Raw genomic sequence first — 13972 nt, 5'->3', positions numbered from 1 at the left:
AGAAAGAGACAGTTGGGCACCAACTTCAGCTACTGATGAGTAAATTCAGCGAACTAAAGAATAATCCTGAGAACAGCTAAAGTTTGAGCCTGTCCAAGGTAGAAAGAGACCAGTAGCACCATCTTAACTCCACACCTGGCACGAGTGGAAGCAGGGTAGACTGAAAATCACAGTGCTGGTAGGAACTGGCTTCTTTCCATTCATGTCAGATTGCAGGTCTAGCCTAAGCCCCAGCCCCACCTCTGGGAGGGAAGAAGCTGGGGAGACCTGCACCAGCCTCTCTGGGAAATTACCGGCCAAGCTGCGGAGGCCAGTGATTGTCCTACTTTGGTAGCGCAAGCTACCCTAGGAGCTATCCTGTGGCTGGAATTGGAAGCTCCATTTCCCAAAAACAGGAGGAGGAGACAGTTGGCCACTGAATTTGGCTACTAATTAGTAGACTTGACTGGCTAACATATAACCCTAGGAACAGCTAGGGTGTGAATCTGTCCAAGTCAGAAAGAGGCCGATGGCTGCCAGTTTGACTCAGTCTCAGCCTGAGGGGAAGCCAGGATCGAAAATCACAGTGACAGTAGGTACTGGTTTCTCTCACCCAGATTGGCTTGCAGCTTTAACCTAGGTTTCAGCCCTACATCTGGCAGGGAGGAGGCTGGAGTGCCCTGCACCAGCCTATCAAGGTAACTGCAGGCACAGACTGAATAATTGGAAGTCTACTGGGGCAACTGTGGTCATCTTGGACCTGCACTGCATAGATTACTGCCCACACCTGCAGCTTCATCCCTGTCCCAGGCATAGGAGAAAGGGGTGTGAAGCCTCATCAAATCTCTGTGGGCAACAACAATCTAGGCCTACATGACTTGGATTATTACACACAGCTGTGACTCTGTTCTACCCCTGGCAAAGGAGAAAGTTGGTAGAAGCTTCATTGGTCCCTGGGGCAATGAGGGCAGCTTGAGCCTCCATAACTTATAGCATCAACTACATCTTTGGCTTCTAGGGTAGAAGCCCAAAACTAAAGAGAAAAATTGCATCCAGAATAAATACTCTAGTAAGCCAGAGACCGAGACACCAACAAAAAATTACAATCCACACCAAGAAACAGGAAGCTATGGTCCAGTTAAAGGAATAAGGTAAGCCTCCAGATGACATAAAGGAGTTGAAACATATAGATGCTCAAACAAATCTCCTTAATTCAATGAGATGGCTTAAAGAGATTAAGGGTGAAATTAAGATGACATTGAATGAGCACAAAGAAGAATCTGAAAGCATACATAGAAAAATAGCAGATCTTATGGGAATGAAAGGTACAATCAATGAAATTTAAAAAACATTGGAATCATATAATAGCAGATTAGAGGAGGCAGAAGAAAGGATTGGTGAGCTTAAAGAAATGGCCTCTCAAAGTGAACATACAAAAGAACAGATGAAGAAAAGAATGGAAAAAATTGAACAAGTCTCAGGGAAGTAAATGACAGCAAAAGATGCACAAGCATATGTGTCATGGGTGTCCCAGAAGGAGAAGAGAAGGGAAAGGGGGCAGAAGGAATATCTGAAGAAAAAATGGTAGAAAATTTCCCATCGCTATTGAAGGACATAGAGATCCATGTCCAAGAAGTACAACAAACTCCCATCCAAAAAAATCCGAATAGACCAACTCCGAGACATATATTCAGCAGAATGTCAAATGCCAAAGAGAAAGAGAATTCTGAGAACAGTAAGAGAAAACCAATGCATAACATATAAGGGAAACCCAAGAAGATTAAGTGCTTATTTCTAGAAACCGTGGAGGCAAGATGACAGTGGTCTAATATATTTAAGATACTACAAGAGAAAAACTTCCAGCCAAGAATCTTATATCTTATATTCAGAAATGAGGGCAAGATTACAATATTTACAGATAAACAGAAACTGAGAGAATTTCTAAGCAAGAGACCAGATTTTCAGGAAATGCAAAGAGTATGCTAGAGCCTAAAAAGAAAAGGCAGGAAAGAAAGGCCTGGAAGAGAGTCTAGAAATGAAGATTATATCAATAAAAGTAACCAAAAGTGTCAAAAGAGTAGTGAAAAAATATCACGGATAAAACTCAAAATAGGAATAAACTTAACCAACAATATAAAGCCCTTGTGTTCAGAAAACTGCAACACAGTGTTAAATCAAAAAAGGCCTAAATAACCAGAATATCCCATGCTCATGGATTGGAAGACTAAATATCATAAAGATGTCAGTTCTACTCTAATTAATATACAGATTCAGTGCAATCCTGATAAAAAAAATTCCACCAGCATTTTTTAAAAATTGAAAACGCGATAATCAAATTTACTTGAAAAGGGTAAGGGGTCCTGAATAGCCAGAAACATCTTAAAAATGGAAAAGCAAATTCTCATCTCCAGACTTTAAATTATGTTACCTAGCTATAGTGGTAAAAACAGCATGGTACTGGCATAAAGACAGACACACAGACCAGTGGAACCAAATTGATGGTTTAGAAACAGTCCTTCACATGTATGGTCAAGTTATTTTTGAATAGCCTGTCAAACCTATCCAGCTCGGGCAGAACAGTTCATTCAACAAATGTTGCTGAAAGAATTGGATATCCATAACGAAAAGAAGGAAAGAGGACCTCTATCTCACACCTTATCTAAAAATTAACTCAAAATGGATAAAAAACCTAAATATAAAAGCAAGAACCATAAAGCTTCTAGAAGAAATTGTAGGAAAATATCTTCAAGCCCTGGTGGTAGGAGGCGGATTCTTAAAGGAGATAAGAGGAGGACTGAGATGAACTACTGATGTATATAGAGTGGATGGTAACAAACAGTAACAGCTAGTTTATAAATGGGGAAGTAGCGGAAAATGGTAGCCTAGGGATGTAAATGCCAATTGACAGAATGCTAGAGAGTAAGTTAGGAATTGAATAGCACAGTAAACCAAGAGGTAGATGATGATACAGATGCAAGAGTGTCCTTTGTGAGCTAGAGTGAATGTATATCACTACTGCAGGGTGGTGGAAATGTGGAGAAGCATGGGAAAAATACAACTGGAGTGACCTATGGACTGTGGTTAGCAGTGATAATGTAATATGCTTACATCTATGCCAAAGATGTGTACTGTGTTGATAATGGGTCAGTGTGGAGAATGTGTACCAAATGTATACTCTGGACCTGGTAACAATCAGATGATATTATCTGTAACAAATGTTCCACCACAGCGTGGTTTGTTGATAGATGGATGTTCTGCTTTTGTGCATGATTGTTCTATAAGTTCACAACTTCTGTCATAAAAAATATATTTGAAAAATAATATGTTGGGTTGGGGGGAAAATATACCAAATGTAAGATAAGGACAATAATAATAAGATTTTGACAATGTTCTTTCATAATCTGTAACAAATGTCTCACGACAGTGCAAGGTGTTGGTGGAGGTTTGATGTATGGGACCCCTGTATGATGTTATGCATGTTTGCTTTGTAAGTCCACAACTTTTACTATATACTTATTGTTTACGTATGTTCGTATATGAATGATATCAAGGTGATAATAATAGGATGGGTTGGGGGAAAGTACTTTGGTTAGTAGTAATATTTTGACAATGCTCTTTAATCATTAGTATAAAATGTTCAACAATGCAAGGTATTGGTCGTAGGGTGAGTTATGAGAGTCTTGTATGATGCTATGTACATTTGTTTTGTAAGTTCACAAGTATTACTATACATTATTGTTTATGTGTGAGTTGTATACTTCAGTAAATTTTAAAAAAAATGAAAAAGTCAATTGAGTCCACTGACTTCTAAATTTCAAATTAAATTTGACATTAAAAAACAAGAACGATTATATTATTTTCAAAGTCTTAAATATGTATTCAAATTCTGATATTGTACTAAGGCTTATAGTTAGTATTTGAATTTGAAATCAGTTAAATTGGAATGAAATTTGATGCTCATGAAAGAAAGAAATTAATTTATAGCTGTTTTAGTAAAAGTTCATGGTACCTGACAGTTTAATTCCCTTCATACAGGAAGTTATTTTCATACTGATTCTTAATGAACTGTTAAATAAAATATTTACTGTATTAAATAATTTTATGTGCAACTTGCTATTTAATAAGAAATTCTGTAAATCCTATTTTTCCACTAGAGGGCCCTCTTAGAAAAGTTTTTCCTTGTTTTTTAATGCCAAGGTATTTCTGTTCACCTTTAGTTACAGTGGAGCTTTTTCAAAAAGAATTTCAGAGAGAAGATAATACTAATATCTTCTAGAGTATATATATCTACAAAGTAATCTTCTGAAATGTTGAGGAATGTTTTTAAAATTTTGCCCCTCATTTTTTATACAGATGGAATATTTTCTGTTCTCTATTAACTATTAAAAGCTAGATCCTAAGGAGAAAGGTAGATAATACCTTTTTCTCTAGCTTGACTTTACAACATTATCTTATATAATTGCATTCCCTTTCTCTGGGGGAGGAAAAAACTCAGCAAGAATTATAAAAGAAACACAGGTGTTATTTGAAGAGGTATGTCACAAATATGTATGTACAGAGAGAGCATTTACCCAGATGAAGGTTTTATTAGACATATGCCATCAAACTGAAGTTTACTGCTAAATAAGGGTTTGTTTGCCAGGGCTCCAGATAATCAACCCTAGAATGTTTCTTTCCTATAATGTCCTAATACTTCATTTTAACAAAGTCCAAAGAAATAGGAAGCAGGAATAGAAGACATTAGGAGTGCTTGGTTTCTATGTACCTGTCCCTTGTTTTACATTTACCTTACTAAACAGGACACTAGATGGACCCTAGAAAGCAGAGAGAGATGAACTCGGTCTTTTACATTCTTTCTCTCAGATTGTAGAGACTAAGGAATTTATTCAAGGAAGCCATAGGACTAAATGATTAGTGTAGGGATTGCTTGTATTTTCAGTTTTGTCCAGTATATATATCCTTTTACTTAATATAATTATTGTCTTGGTTTAGTTTATTTGCTCTCAAACTTTTATGCAATAAAAATCACCAGATTGGAGGTGGGCAGAGTGGGGTATATGAAAATCACCTTTATTTAATATTTATATGATCTAAAGCTTTTTTTAAAAATAAAGAAAAAAAAAGGAAAAAAAATTAAAAAGGCACCAAATTACTTCTTAATACAAGTGTCTAGGCCTCAGCCTCAGAGAAGCTAATTGAATAGATTTGGGTATGGTTTGTATGTCAATACTGTTTTATTTTTATTATTATTTTTTTAAAGATTTATTTTTTATTTATTTCTCTCCTCTTCTTCCATCCCCACCCCGTTGTCTGCTCTCTGTCCATTTGCTGTGTGTTTCTCTGTGTTTGCTCACATTCTTGTCAGCAGCACTGGGAATCTGCGTCTCTTCTTGTTGCATCATCTTCCTGTATCAACTCTCCCATGTGTGCAGCACCACTCCTGGGCAGGCTGTGTTTTTTCCCATGGGGTGGCTCTCCTTGAGGGGTGCACTCCTTGTGCGTGGGGCTCCCCTACACAGGAGACACCCCTGCCTGGCACCACATTCCTTGCACACATCAGCACTTCATGTGGGCCAGCTTACCACACGGGTCAGGAGGCTCTGGGTTTGAACCCTGGACCTCCCATATGGTAGGCAGTTGAGCCAAATCTGCTTCCCAATACCATTTTAAAGATCTTTCTTACCTTCTTCTCACTACCCTGGTATTTTTTGTGTAGTTCAAAATTTGAGGCTTAGTAGAAACAACATAATTAGACCTTTTTTCTTACTCAAAACTGTCACTTGCTAGTTCCATAACCTTGGGCAGGTTACCTGATATCTCTAAGCTACATTTAAAAGAGAAGATAATACCTTTAAGATTGTAATACATATAAAATTAATTAGCATATAGGATAATGGTAATAACAATGTTTGATTCACAGGCATTCTGTAAATTTATTGGCCCTCCTTGTTATACATAAAACTTTTCCATCTGTCTCTTGCCATTCATCTTTTTGGTTTGTTATTAAATAATTTGTTTATTGTGTTGCAGCCGCTCTTTTTTTTTACAACCCTAAAGATACCATTTCTCCACGGGAAACGGACTTTGGCCCAGTGGTTAGGGCGTCCGTCTACCACATGGGAGGTCCGCGGTTCAAACCCCGGGCCTCCTTGACCCGTGTGGAGCTGGCCATGCGCAGTGCTGATGCGCGCAAGGAGTGCCGCGCTACGCAAGGGTGTCCCCCACGTGGGGGAGCCCCACGCGCAAGGAGTGCGCCCGTGAGGAAAGCCACCCAGGCCCAGCGTGAAAAGAAAGTGCAGCCTGCCCAGGAATGGCGCTGCCCACACTTCCCGTACCGCTGACGCTGACGGCAACAGAAGCGGACAAAGAAACAAGACGCAGCAAATGGACACCAAGAACAGACAACCAGGGGAGGGGGGGAAATTAAATAAATAAATAAATCTTAAAAAAAAAAAAAAGATACCATTTCTCCAACTTTATTAGATTACTTGTTCTCTAAGTAGGGGCCTCCATTCCTTTATAGTCATAATCACCTATCCTTGGAATGTCTTCTGCTGCTTCCCTTTTTGTAATTTACTTGTTTTTAAGATTGTTTTTAAGCACTTATCATAGCTTCCATGATGACCACTTTGACCTTCCTGCATCCCCTGCCTCCCCCAACCACACACTTGCATTGCTTAATTCTTCCCGGTATGCTTGCACTGAGAGGCATTAGGCTGTAATAATTAGAGCTTGTGCTCTATAAGCAGACATGGATGTGAATCCTGACAATCTCTCTTGATGTGTGAGCTTGGACAAATTGCTTAATTTTTAAAATATGCAAAATGGGAATAATATTACTATACAGTGTTATAGTAGAAATAAAGAGAATGATGTTTATGTGAAGTATCTAGTGAAGGGTTTAGCATATAATAAACATTCAGGAAATAGCTGTTTCTGTTATGTTAATGATTTTATGAGTCTCTGGCCTTATTCACCTTTATATGGTCAGTGCCTATTATAATACTAGCATTTAATAAGTTCTTAGTTATTATTTGGTGAAGGAATGAAGAGCCTATGAATAAATGATAACTACATAAAAGACAGAATACTATCAAATACTATTTTAAAGATTCTGCCTACATGTGAGTTCTCAGTTCTCTGATATGAAGCCTATGTACTATGTATTTCAGATTTTATTAGAGTGTGATTATATATAACTTAAGTTAAATTGATTGAGAAAAAGAATTAAATTTCAGAGTGCTTATGGATTAGAGAAATGTAAATGTCAGGTTAATAATGTGCTGATAAATATTTTAAAGTTAAAATCATATTTCACCTTTATAATAAAAATAGTCCTGATTTTTAAAATATGGTTTCAGATTATTGGTATATAGTAATCATAATTCAGTATTTTGATACAATGTGATTTATAAAACAGCCTTCTGATTTTATTGGTAACTTTAAATTTTCAAACTATTTCTTTTCTTGTAATAGCAAAATTTCATTGAGTTGGATGAAAATAGACAGAGACTACTACAGAAATGCAAGGAACTTATGAAGAGAGCTAGGCAAGTATGTAACCTTGGTGCAGAGCAGACTGTTCCTCAAGAATATCAGACAGTAAGTATAAAAAATATACAATGCTGCACCATATTTAACACATTATTTGTATGCTTAAAGTATGATAGGCATTACAGCAGGCCATGGACAACATGATAGGCCATGAAAAACATGGGATTTTCCCCCCATTTTTAAACTGAATATATTCATAAAGTAATTTTTCTTAACAGATTTTTTTTCCTACCATACTCAGACATGGGCAACAATCAGTCTTATTGCATAATACTAAAACTCCTAAAACATCATGAGTATTAGCTTGCAGAATTATTGGTACCATAACATTCATTCTTCCAATAAAAGTGAGCTTTTCTGCTCCAAGCTACAATTGAATGGACACAGAGGATGGAGTATATATAGGTTTTCATGGAAAAGTAGTAAACAAGAAACAATAACCAGTGTTCATATTTAGAAAAAGGTGGAATGAAAATGTTTTCCTGGAAATTGGAGTATTTAATTAGGGTTCAGTGAGAGCTAAATCTTTAGAGCTGATATCTACCAGGAGGGAAAGACAAAAAACTTTCCCTATTTCCATTGTATTTTATGTTTACATATCATGAGTTAGTAAAATGAGGAGATACTGCCCTTTAGTCCAAGTTTTACCATTAGTTATGTTGCCCTGTGACCCTAGATTTTACTGACAAGTGGGATTGATACCTTGCTCTACATACCTGCTCTTTCAGAATAATGTCAAAATAAAATGAGAAAATAGAAAATGAAATTTTTAAAATCTGATATTTGTTTGGCTCTTTTTGTGCTTGATGACAGATTTTACTTATTTCATGAGATAACGAAATAGCAACAAAACTTAAAACTGATTATTTTGAATTATTACTTTCAAATCCTCAAAGGTTTTATTTTGTGATGTCAGGCACAGACCACAGAGAATGAATGTGACTGTTCAGATACATAATAGGAATTCAGTAGATGTTTGTAAAACATGTTGAAGAGCTTTTTTTTTTTTTAAATGTACTCAAACATCGTCAAAATACATTGTACTATCATGAAATAAATATTAGTAGAATGTGAATGTCCATACTAATTTTTTAATTTCAGAAAGTAGCATGATTCTGTCCTTGAAATCTTATACTTCTACCCTTGATAAGCACACTGTTTTTGAAAGGAACAAAATTAGAAAACAATTCATGTATTCATTCATTAAAAATATATTAGTTACCTGTTATATATAAGGCATTGAATATGGCAGACGTACTTCCTTCTCCACTGAAACTTATAGTCTAGTTTGGAGGATGGGCAGACAAAATTATCAAGCAAAACATAATAATAATAATGGGTAGAGAGACGTACTCAGAAGAAAAATAAAACAGGTAAAGGGATAGAGTGACAGGGTTGGAAGATTGGTCAGGACTTTGAGAGGATACTATTTTAGATGAGTCCTGAATCAAGGGAAGTCAGTCATATGACATTTTAAGGGAGAAGAATTCCAGTCAGAGATCAGCTTATACAAAGCCCCTGATACTGAAGTATATTTGGCATATTTGGGAATTTAAAAAGCTCAGTCGTGATTTTTAAAAAAAAATGTTTATTGTAATCCAAGCAGAGAGGTAGGTGGAAGCCAGATCACGTAGGGCCTCACAGACTCTATGAGGATTTTAGGTTGTATTCTTTTTAATATGGAGTCCACTGGAGGATTTTAAACAGAATAGTTATATGACTAATATTGGTTTATTAAAGAGCTCTCTAGCTTCTGTATGGAGAATAGATTCAGGAGAAAAGAATGACCATTTAGAAGGTTCTTGCTTTGGACCACTCAAGAAATTAAAATGGCTTGGATTAGGGTAGTAGCAGTGTAGAGAGGAAAAACTTGACAGATTTGGGATATCTAAGTGACAGAGAGCCAGCAGGACTTGCTGAGGGGAGGGTATGAGACAGAACTCCTAATTTTTTTTTTACCTGAACAAATGGTGATTCCATTTACTGAAATAGAGAAACTGAAAGAGAACCAGATTTGCTCAAAGAAATGGGAAAGGTAGGTGAAATGAAGATTTTCTCTTTCACCATATATTTAAGAAACCTACTATAGTCAAGTGGAGATATCATGTAAGTATTGGGTTCAGTGGAAAATTCAGAGATTCTACAAAATATATACCAAATAAATGAACTGCTTTCTAAAAGATAAAAACAAAATGGGGATTAATTTATCATAATGTAAAGCTTTAGGATCCATTTAAGGATTTTAAGACTTATTTCGTTCCTTGTAGTATATGAACTTTGTGAATTGTGCTGAACAAAACAATGTATGTTTGCTTCCTCTCACAAGAAATTGTTCTAATTTGTCTCCATGGCCTGGACTCAGAAGATAATATTATGGTGAAATTCTGCTGTAAAAATAATTGGATTCTTAAGATGCTTTTGTAGTTCTTTATAAGTACAGTATAAAGTTCTAACTTCTTGCTCTCTTTCAATGCCCCACATATTCTGGACCCATTCTACCAATTCAGCAAGTACCCACCATTCCAAATGGACACAACTCCTCACCCCCCATGGTATGCAGTGCTCATTCTTTTTTCCAAACTTCTGTCTCCCCTTTTCCCTCCTCTTCTCTAGCCTTTGCTTTAGGCCCAGAGCTGAATTCTGGACCCCTGAATTCTCTTAACTCTCCTGTAGCATGAACTGATACTTCCTTTCTTTAAATTCCCATAGCTTATGTATATGTACCACTTATTTTAATACTCAACATCAATACTGTCTTAAGGTGTTACCCAGTATTATTAAGTGTATACATTGTTTTCTCTTAAAAATGTAAGCTTTTTGAAGGCAAAAAAAAAAACCCTACTTATAATTCCTTTCTATCCTTATGTGCCAGCATGCTGTTGAACACATAGTAATATTTAGCAGATTATTTTTCTTGTAACTATTTGAACTCTTTTCATTATACTGTCTATAATGTTGAACAATTTTTTCTCCTTCAGGCTTTCCAAGATCTCCCAAACACATTGGATGAAATTGATGCTTTATTAACTGAGGAAAGATCAAGAGCTTCTTGCTTCACAGGACTGAATCCTACAGTATGCCTCTTTTTCTATTCCCATGCTGCAGCTACCACTCCCCCCTCCTATACACACATGCACTTCCCTCCAGTACTTGCCTCCCACTCTGTACTAGAGCTCTTGGTAATAATAAGCTAGACAGCAGGAACAATGTGCTTTAAATGCCAGATTCTGAATCTATTAGAATTTTAAATAGATTCTTCCTAAGGAACACAGTGTTCTGTGCCTTTTCTTTATAAAAAGAATAGTTGAGCTAACCTGAAATACTGCAATGTTTAATATTTTTTCAAGGATAAAAAGTGACATTTTCAGGATGTTAGAAGAACATATATTAATTGCATGCAAACAATGCAACACTGTTGGCATTTTTCAGTTACGGTTTTATTTGATGCAAATTTTATGTGATTTCATTTGGTAGATTTATCTTAAAGAATTTTTTTTTTCCTGCTAGGTTGTTGAAGAATACACAAAAAGAGAAGAAGAAATAGAACAGTTAACTGAGGAACTGAAGAGAAAGAAAGTTGAACTGGATAAATATAAGGAAAACATTTCACAGGTATTATTTATTTTTGATCTTTTATTTTTAATTATTTGCTTACCATTAAAGCATGGAATGTAGAATAATCCAAAATGGAATGATTGACTTATGAGAGGAAAAATACATTGTTTATTCTCATGGCCAAATTGATATTAAATTTTTTTCATGTAGAGTTTTGTATTGGAATGTAATGACACTTCTTTTAAATTGTATTTTTGCATTGCCTTTAATTGTAGGTAAAGGAAAGGTGGCTTAATCCTTTAAAAGAGCTGGTAGAAAAAATTAATGAAAAATTCAGCAGTTTTTTTAGCTCCATGCAGTGTGCTGGTGAAGTTGATCTCCATACAGAAAATGAGGTAAAATTGCATTTGAAATATGTTCCTTGGCAAGTAATTTTAATTACACGCTAAGAGTACATATAAATTATTTATTTACTTTAGTGTTATATCTGTGAAAAATTTTGCTTCCTAAAAAATTGTTCAAAGGAAAAGGCAACCTATGGGATTCCATCAGGGTTCATTTTTGGGGCGGCATTTGAAATTAGTGACTACTTTACTAGCTCTCTTGTACCTGGTCTGAATAATGTTTCTTCAGCTCTGGTGAACAAATAGATTGCTTTATAAATCTACCACTGTCCAAGTGAGAATCATGAACAAGTTGGCAAATGTAATTGAAAAATAATATATATCAGGAGTTTCCTTTTGACCAAGAATTTAAGAGAAGTTCAAAAGACCTGGAAATTTGCTACTAATTTCTTGTGATAAAAATCCATGCATTACATTTTAGGGTAAATTAATTTTCCATTAAGAAATGTGTAAAGGGATGACCTGGGATTTACTTCAAAATAATTGGAAATGGGGAGTAAGTGGGAATATAGAGGAAACAAAACTGGCTATGTATTGGTTGTAGTTGAGGCTGGTTGATGGTATATTGGACTCATTTTCATTTTCTCTCTAATTTTTTATATATTAGAAATGTTCCATAATATCAATATAAAAAGTATGAAAGTGGTACAGACAGTAAAGAAAATAATCCTTTTACTTTTTGCATTTTAGTTACATACATAAATATAAAGCAGGATAGTAGTTTTTCCCATGACTCCCTCAGCTGTTTAGTGGAGACATGGTAGTAGCAAACATCATTTCACTTTTAAAGTTCTAGTAAGAGAAGAAGTAAGGTATTAGGATGTGCTCTAGTAAAACTGACATCTATGTATCTTAGGACTTGTTAGAATTAAGGAGCATTGCAGTAACTATAATAATTAATGTATAATATGGTTCCTACATAACAGGCACTGTGCTAAGTGCTTGTAAATATGTTATCTTGTTTAATTCTCACACGAGTCCCATAAAACAGGTAACTTTATCAACCCTATTTTACAAGTAAGCAAACTGAACTTAATGGAAAAACTGAACTTAAATGGAAAATAGACATTGCTTTAGAAGTCACCTTTTATTTTTCTTCACTTTTATTTTTTAAATACTTTAATAGAAAATAGACATTCTTACCTCTTTTTAGCTTTCCTTTTGGAATGCCTCTATTCTGTCCTGCCCAGTCTTGATTCTTAGAGCTGCCTTCTTAGCCAGTTTCCAATTAAGTGGAAGAAGCTAGAGTGGGGCAGAAAAAGCATAGAATGGGTAGCAGAACAAAAACAAAGCTCTAGTAATCAAAGCTGGTATAGTTAAGAAATATCAAAGTTAAGAAAATTATTGTAGAAGACATACAAGGAAAGTTACAAAGTAAAACTTTGGAATCAAAACTATTGCAAATTCGTTGTTGTCATTTATTTGTTTTGGTTGTTTTTTGAGGGGTGAACAGATTGAAAGTGGTATTTCTAAAATTTGATAGTCTACCAGAATCTTTACATTTATGAATAAGAGGTAAAAGTTCTTGCTGTTAATCTTAGACCTTTGCTATCCATTACAGTACCATTAGCCCAGTTATTGAGCATCTAGCTATTGAGCACTTGAAATCTGTGAAATAAGCTGTAACTGTAAAATACATACCAGATTATAAAGACTTAGTATGACAAAAAGAAGAATGTAAATATATAATTAATAATAGTTTATATTGATTACACATTGAAATGGTAATATTCTGGATATACTTGTTAATAAAATGTGATAAAATTAATTTTACCATTTCTTTTACTTTTTTTATGTGATTATTAGAAAATTTAAAATTGCATGTGTGGCTTGTATTATCTCCTTCTTACCACTGTCTTAGACCTTAAAGCTCTTTTATTAAATAGCTAACCTTTAATTAGTAAGTTATGTATTTTATTTTTAATGTAAATCTGAACTTCACTGACCTAAAAATGACATTTGACATGAACAATAAATAAAGCTTTGAGTCTTGGTTTTGGCTGGAAGACTGTAAATTACAGCAGTTATTTATTGAGCACCTATTATGTGTCAGGCTTTTTGCTAAATTTTATGTATATATACCATGAGTAATTTTTCAAAGTTTGCATATACACCCTACCTATTTTATTCTTGACCAGCTAAAGAAGTTAAGTTATGAGGACTTTGGGGCATACACAACTGCCTTTTTAGCAGAAAGTAGCATGACACTCCATTGTGTCCTAATTACTTTCACCTATAGCTTAAAACCTCGCAATTTAGAACAGAATAGACAGTGTCCTTCCATGACAGGATTTCACTTAGTAATCTTTGGGGATAGCCTACCAAATTTGAAAGAAAGGTACAAGAGGTGGAAAAAAGTTACTTTCTTAATCTTTTTGCCTTATCTAAAGCTTTTAGAGAGCAACATGTTCCTTAATATTTTGTTGTTACTTTTAAACAAGTATGCTAAATTTTAAGTGTTTTTCCCCTTATAACTGATT

The 13972-nt window shown here is 35.1% G+C and overlaps 1 protein-coding gene across 1 annotated transcript in view; it reads left to right on the top strand.

Annotated features, from left to right (window-relative positions):
• SMC5 (structural maintenance of chromosomes 5) overlaps nucleotides 1–13972 on the top strand; it is a 140699-nt gene that overhangs the window by 109530 nt on the left and 17197 nt on the right. The window contains exons 18-22 of the mRNA XM_058301326.2: nucleotides 7456–7581; nucleotides 10041–10085; nucleotides 10512–10607; nucleotides 11041–11145; nucleotides 11364–11483. Coding sequence (XP_058157309.2) covers nucleotides 7456–7581; nucleotides 10041–10085; nucleotides 10512–10607; nucleotides 11041–11145; nucleotides 11364–11483 — 492 coding nt within the window. The remainder of the gene's footprint in view (nucleotides 1–7455; nucleotides 7582–10040; nucleotides 10086–10511; nucleotides 10608–11040; nucleotides 11146–11363; nucleotides 11484–13972) is intronic.

This window comes from Dasypus novemcinctus, chromosome 8 (assembly GCF_030445035.2).
Source record: "Dasypus novemcinctus isolate mDasNov1 chromosome 8, mDasNov1.1.hap2, whole genome shotgun sequence".
Taxonomy (NCBI): Eukaryota; Metazoa; Chordata; class Mammalia; order Cingulata; family Dasypodidae; genus Dasypus; species Dasypus novemcinctus.
Note: the sequence above shows the minus strand (reverse complement) of the source record. Positions and strands in the feature narration are given on the sequence as shown.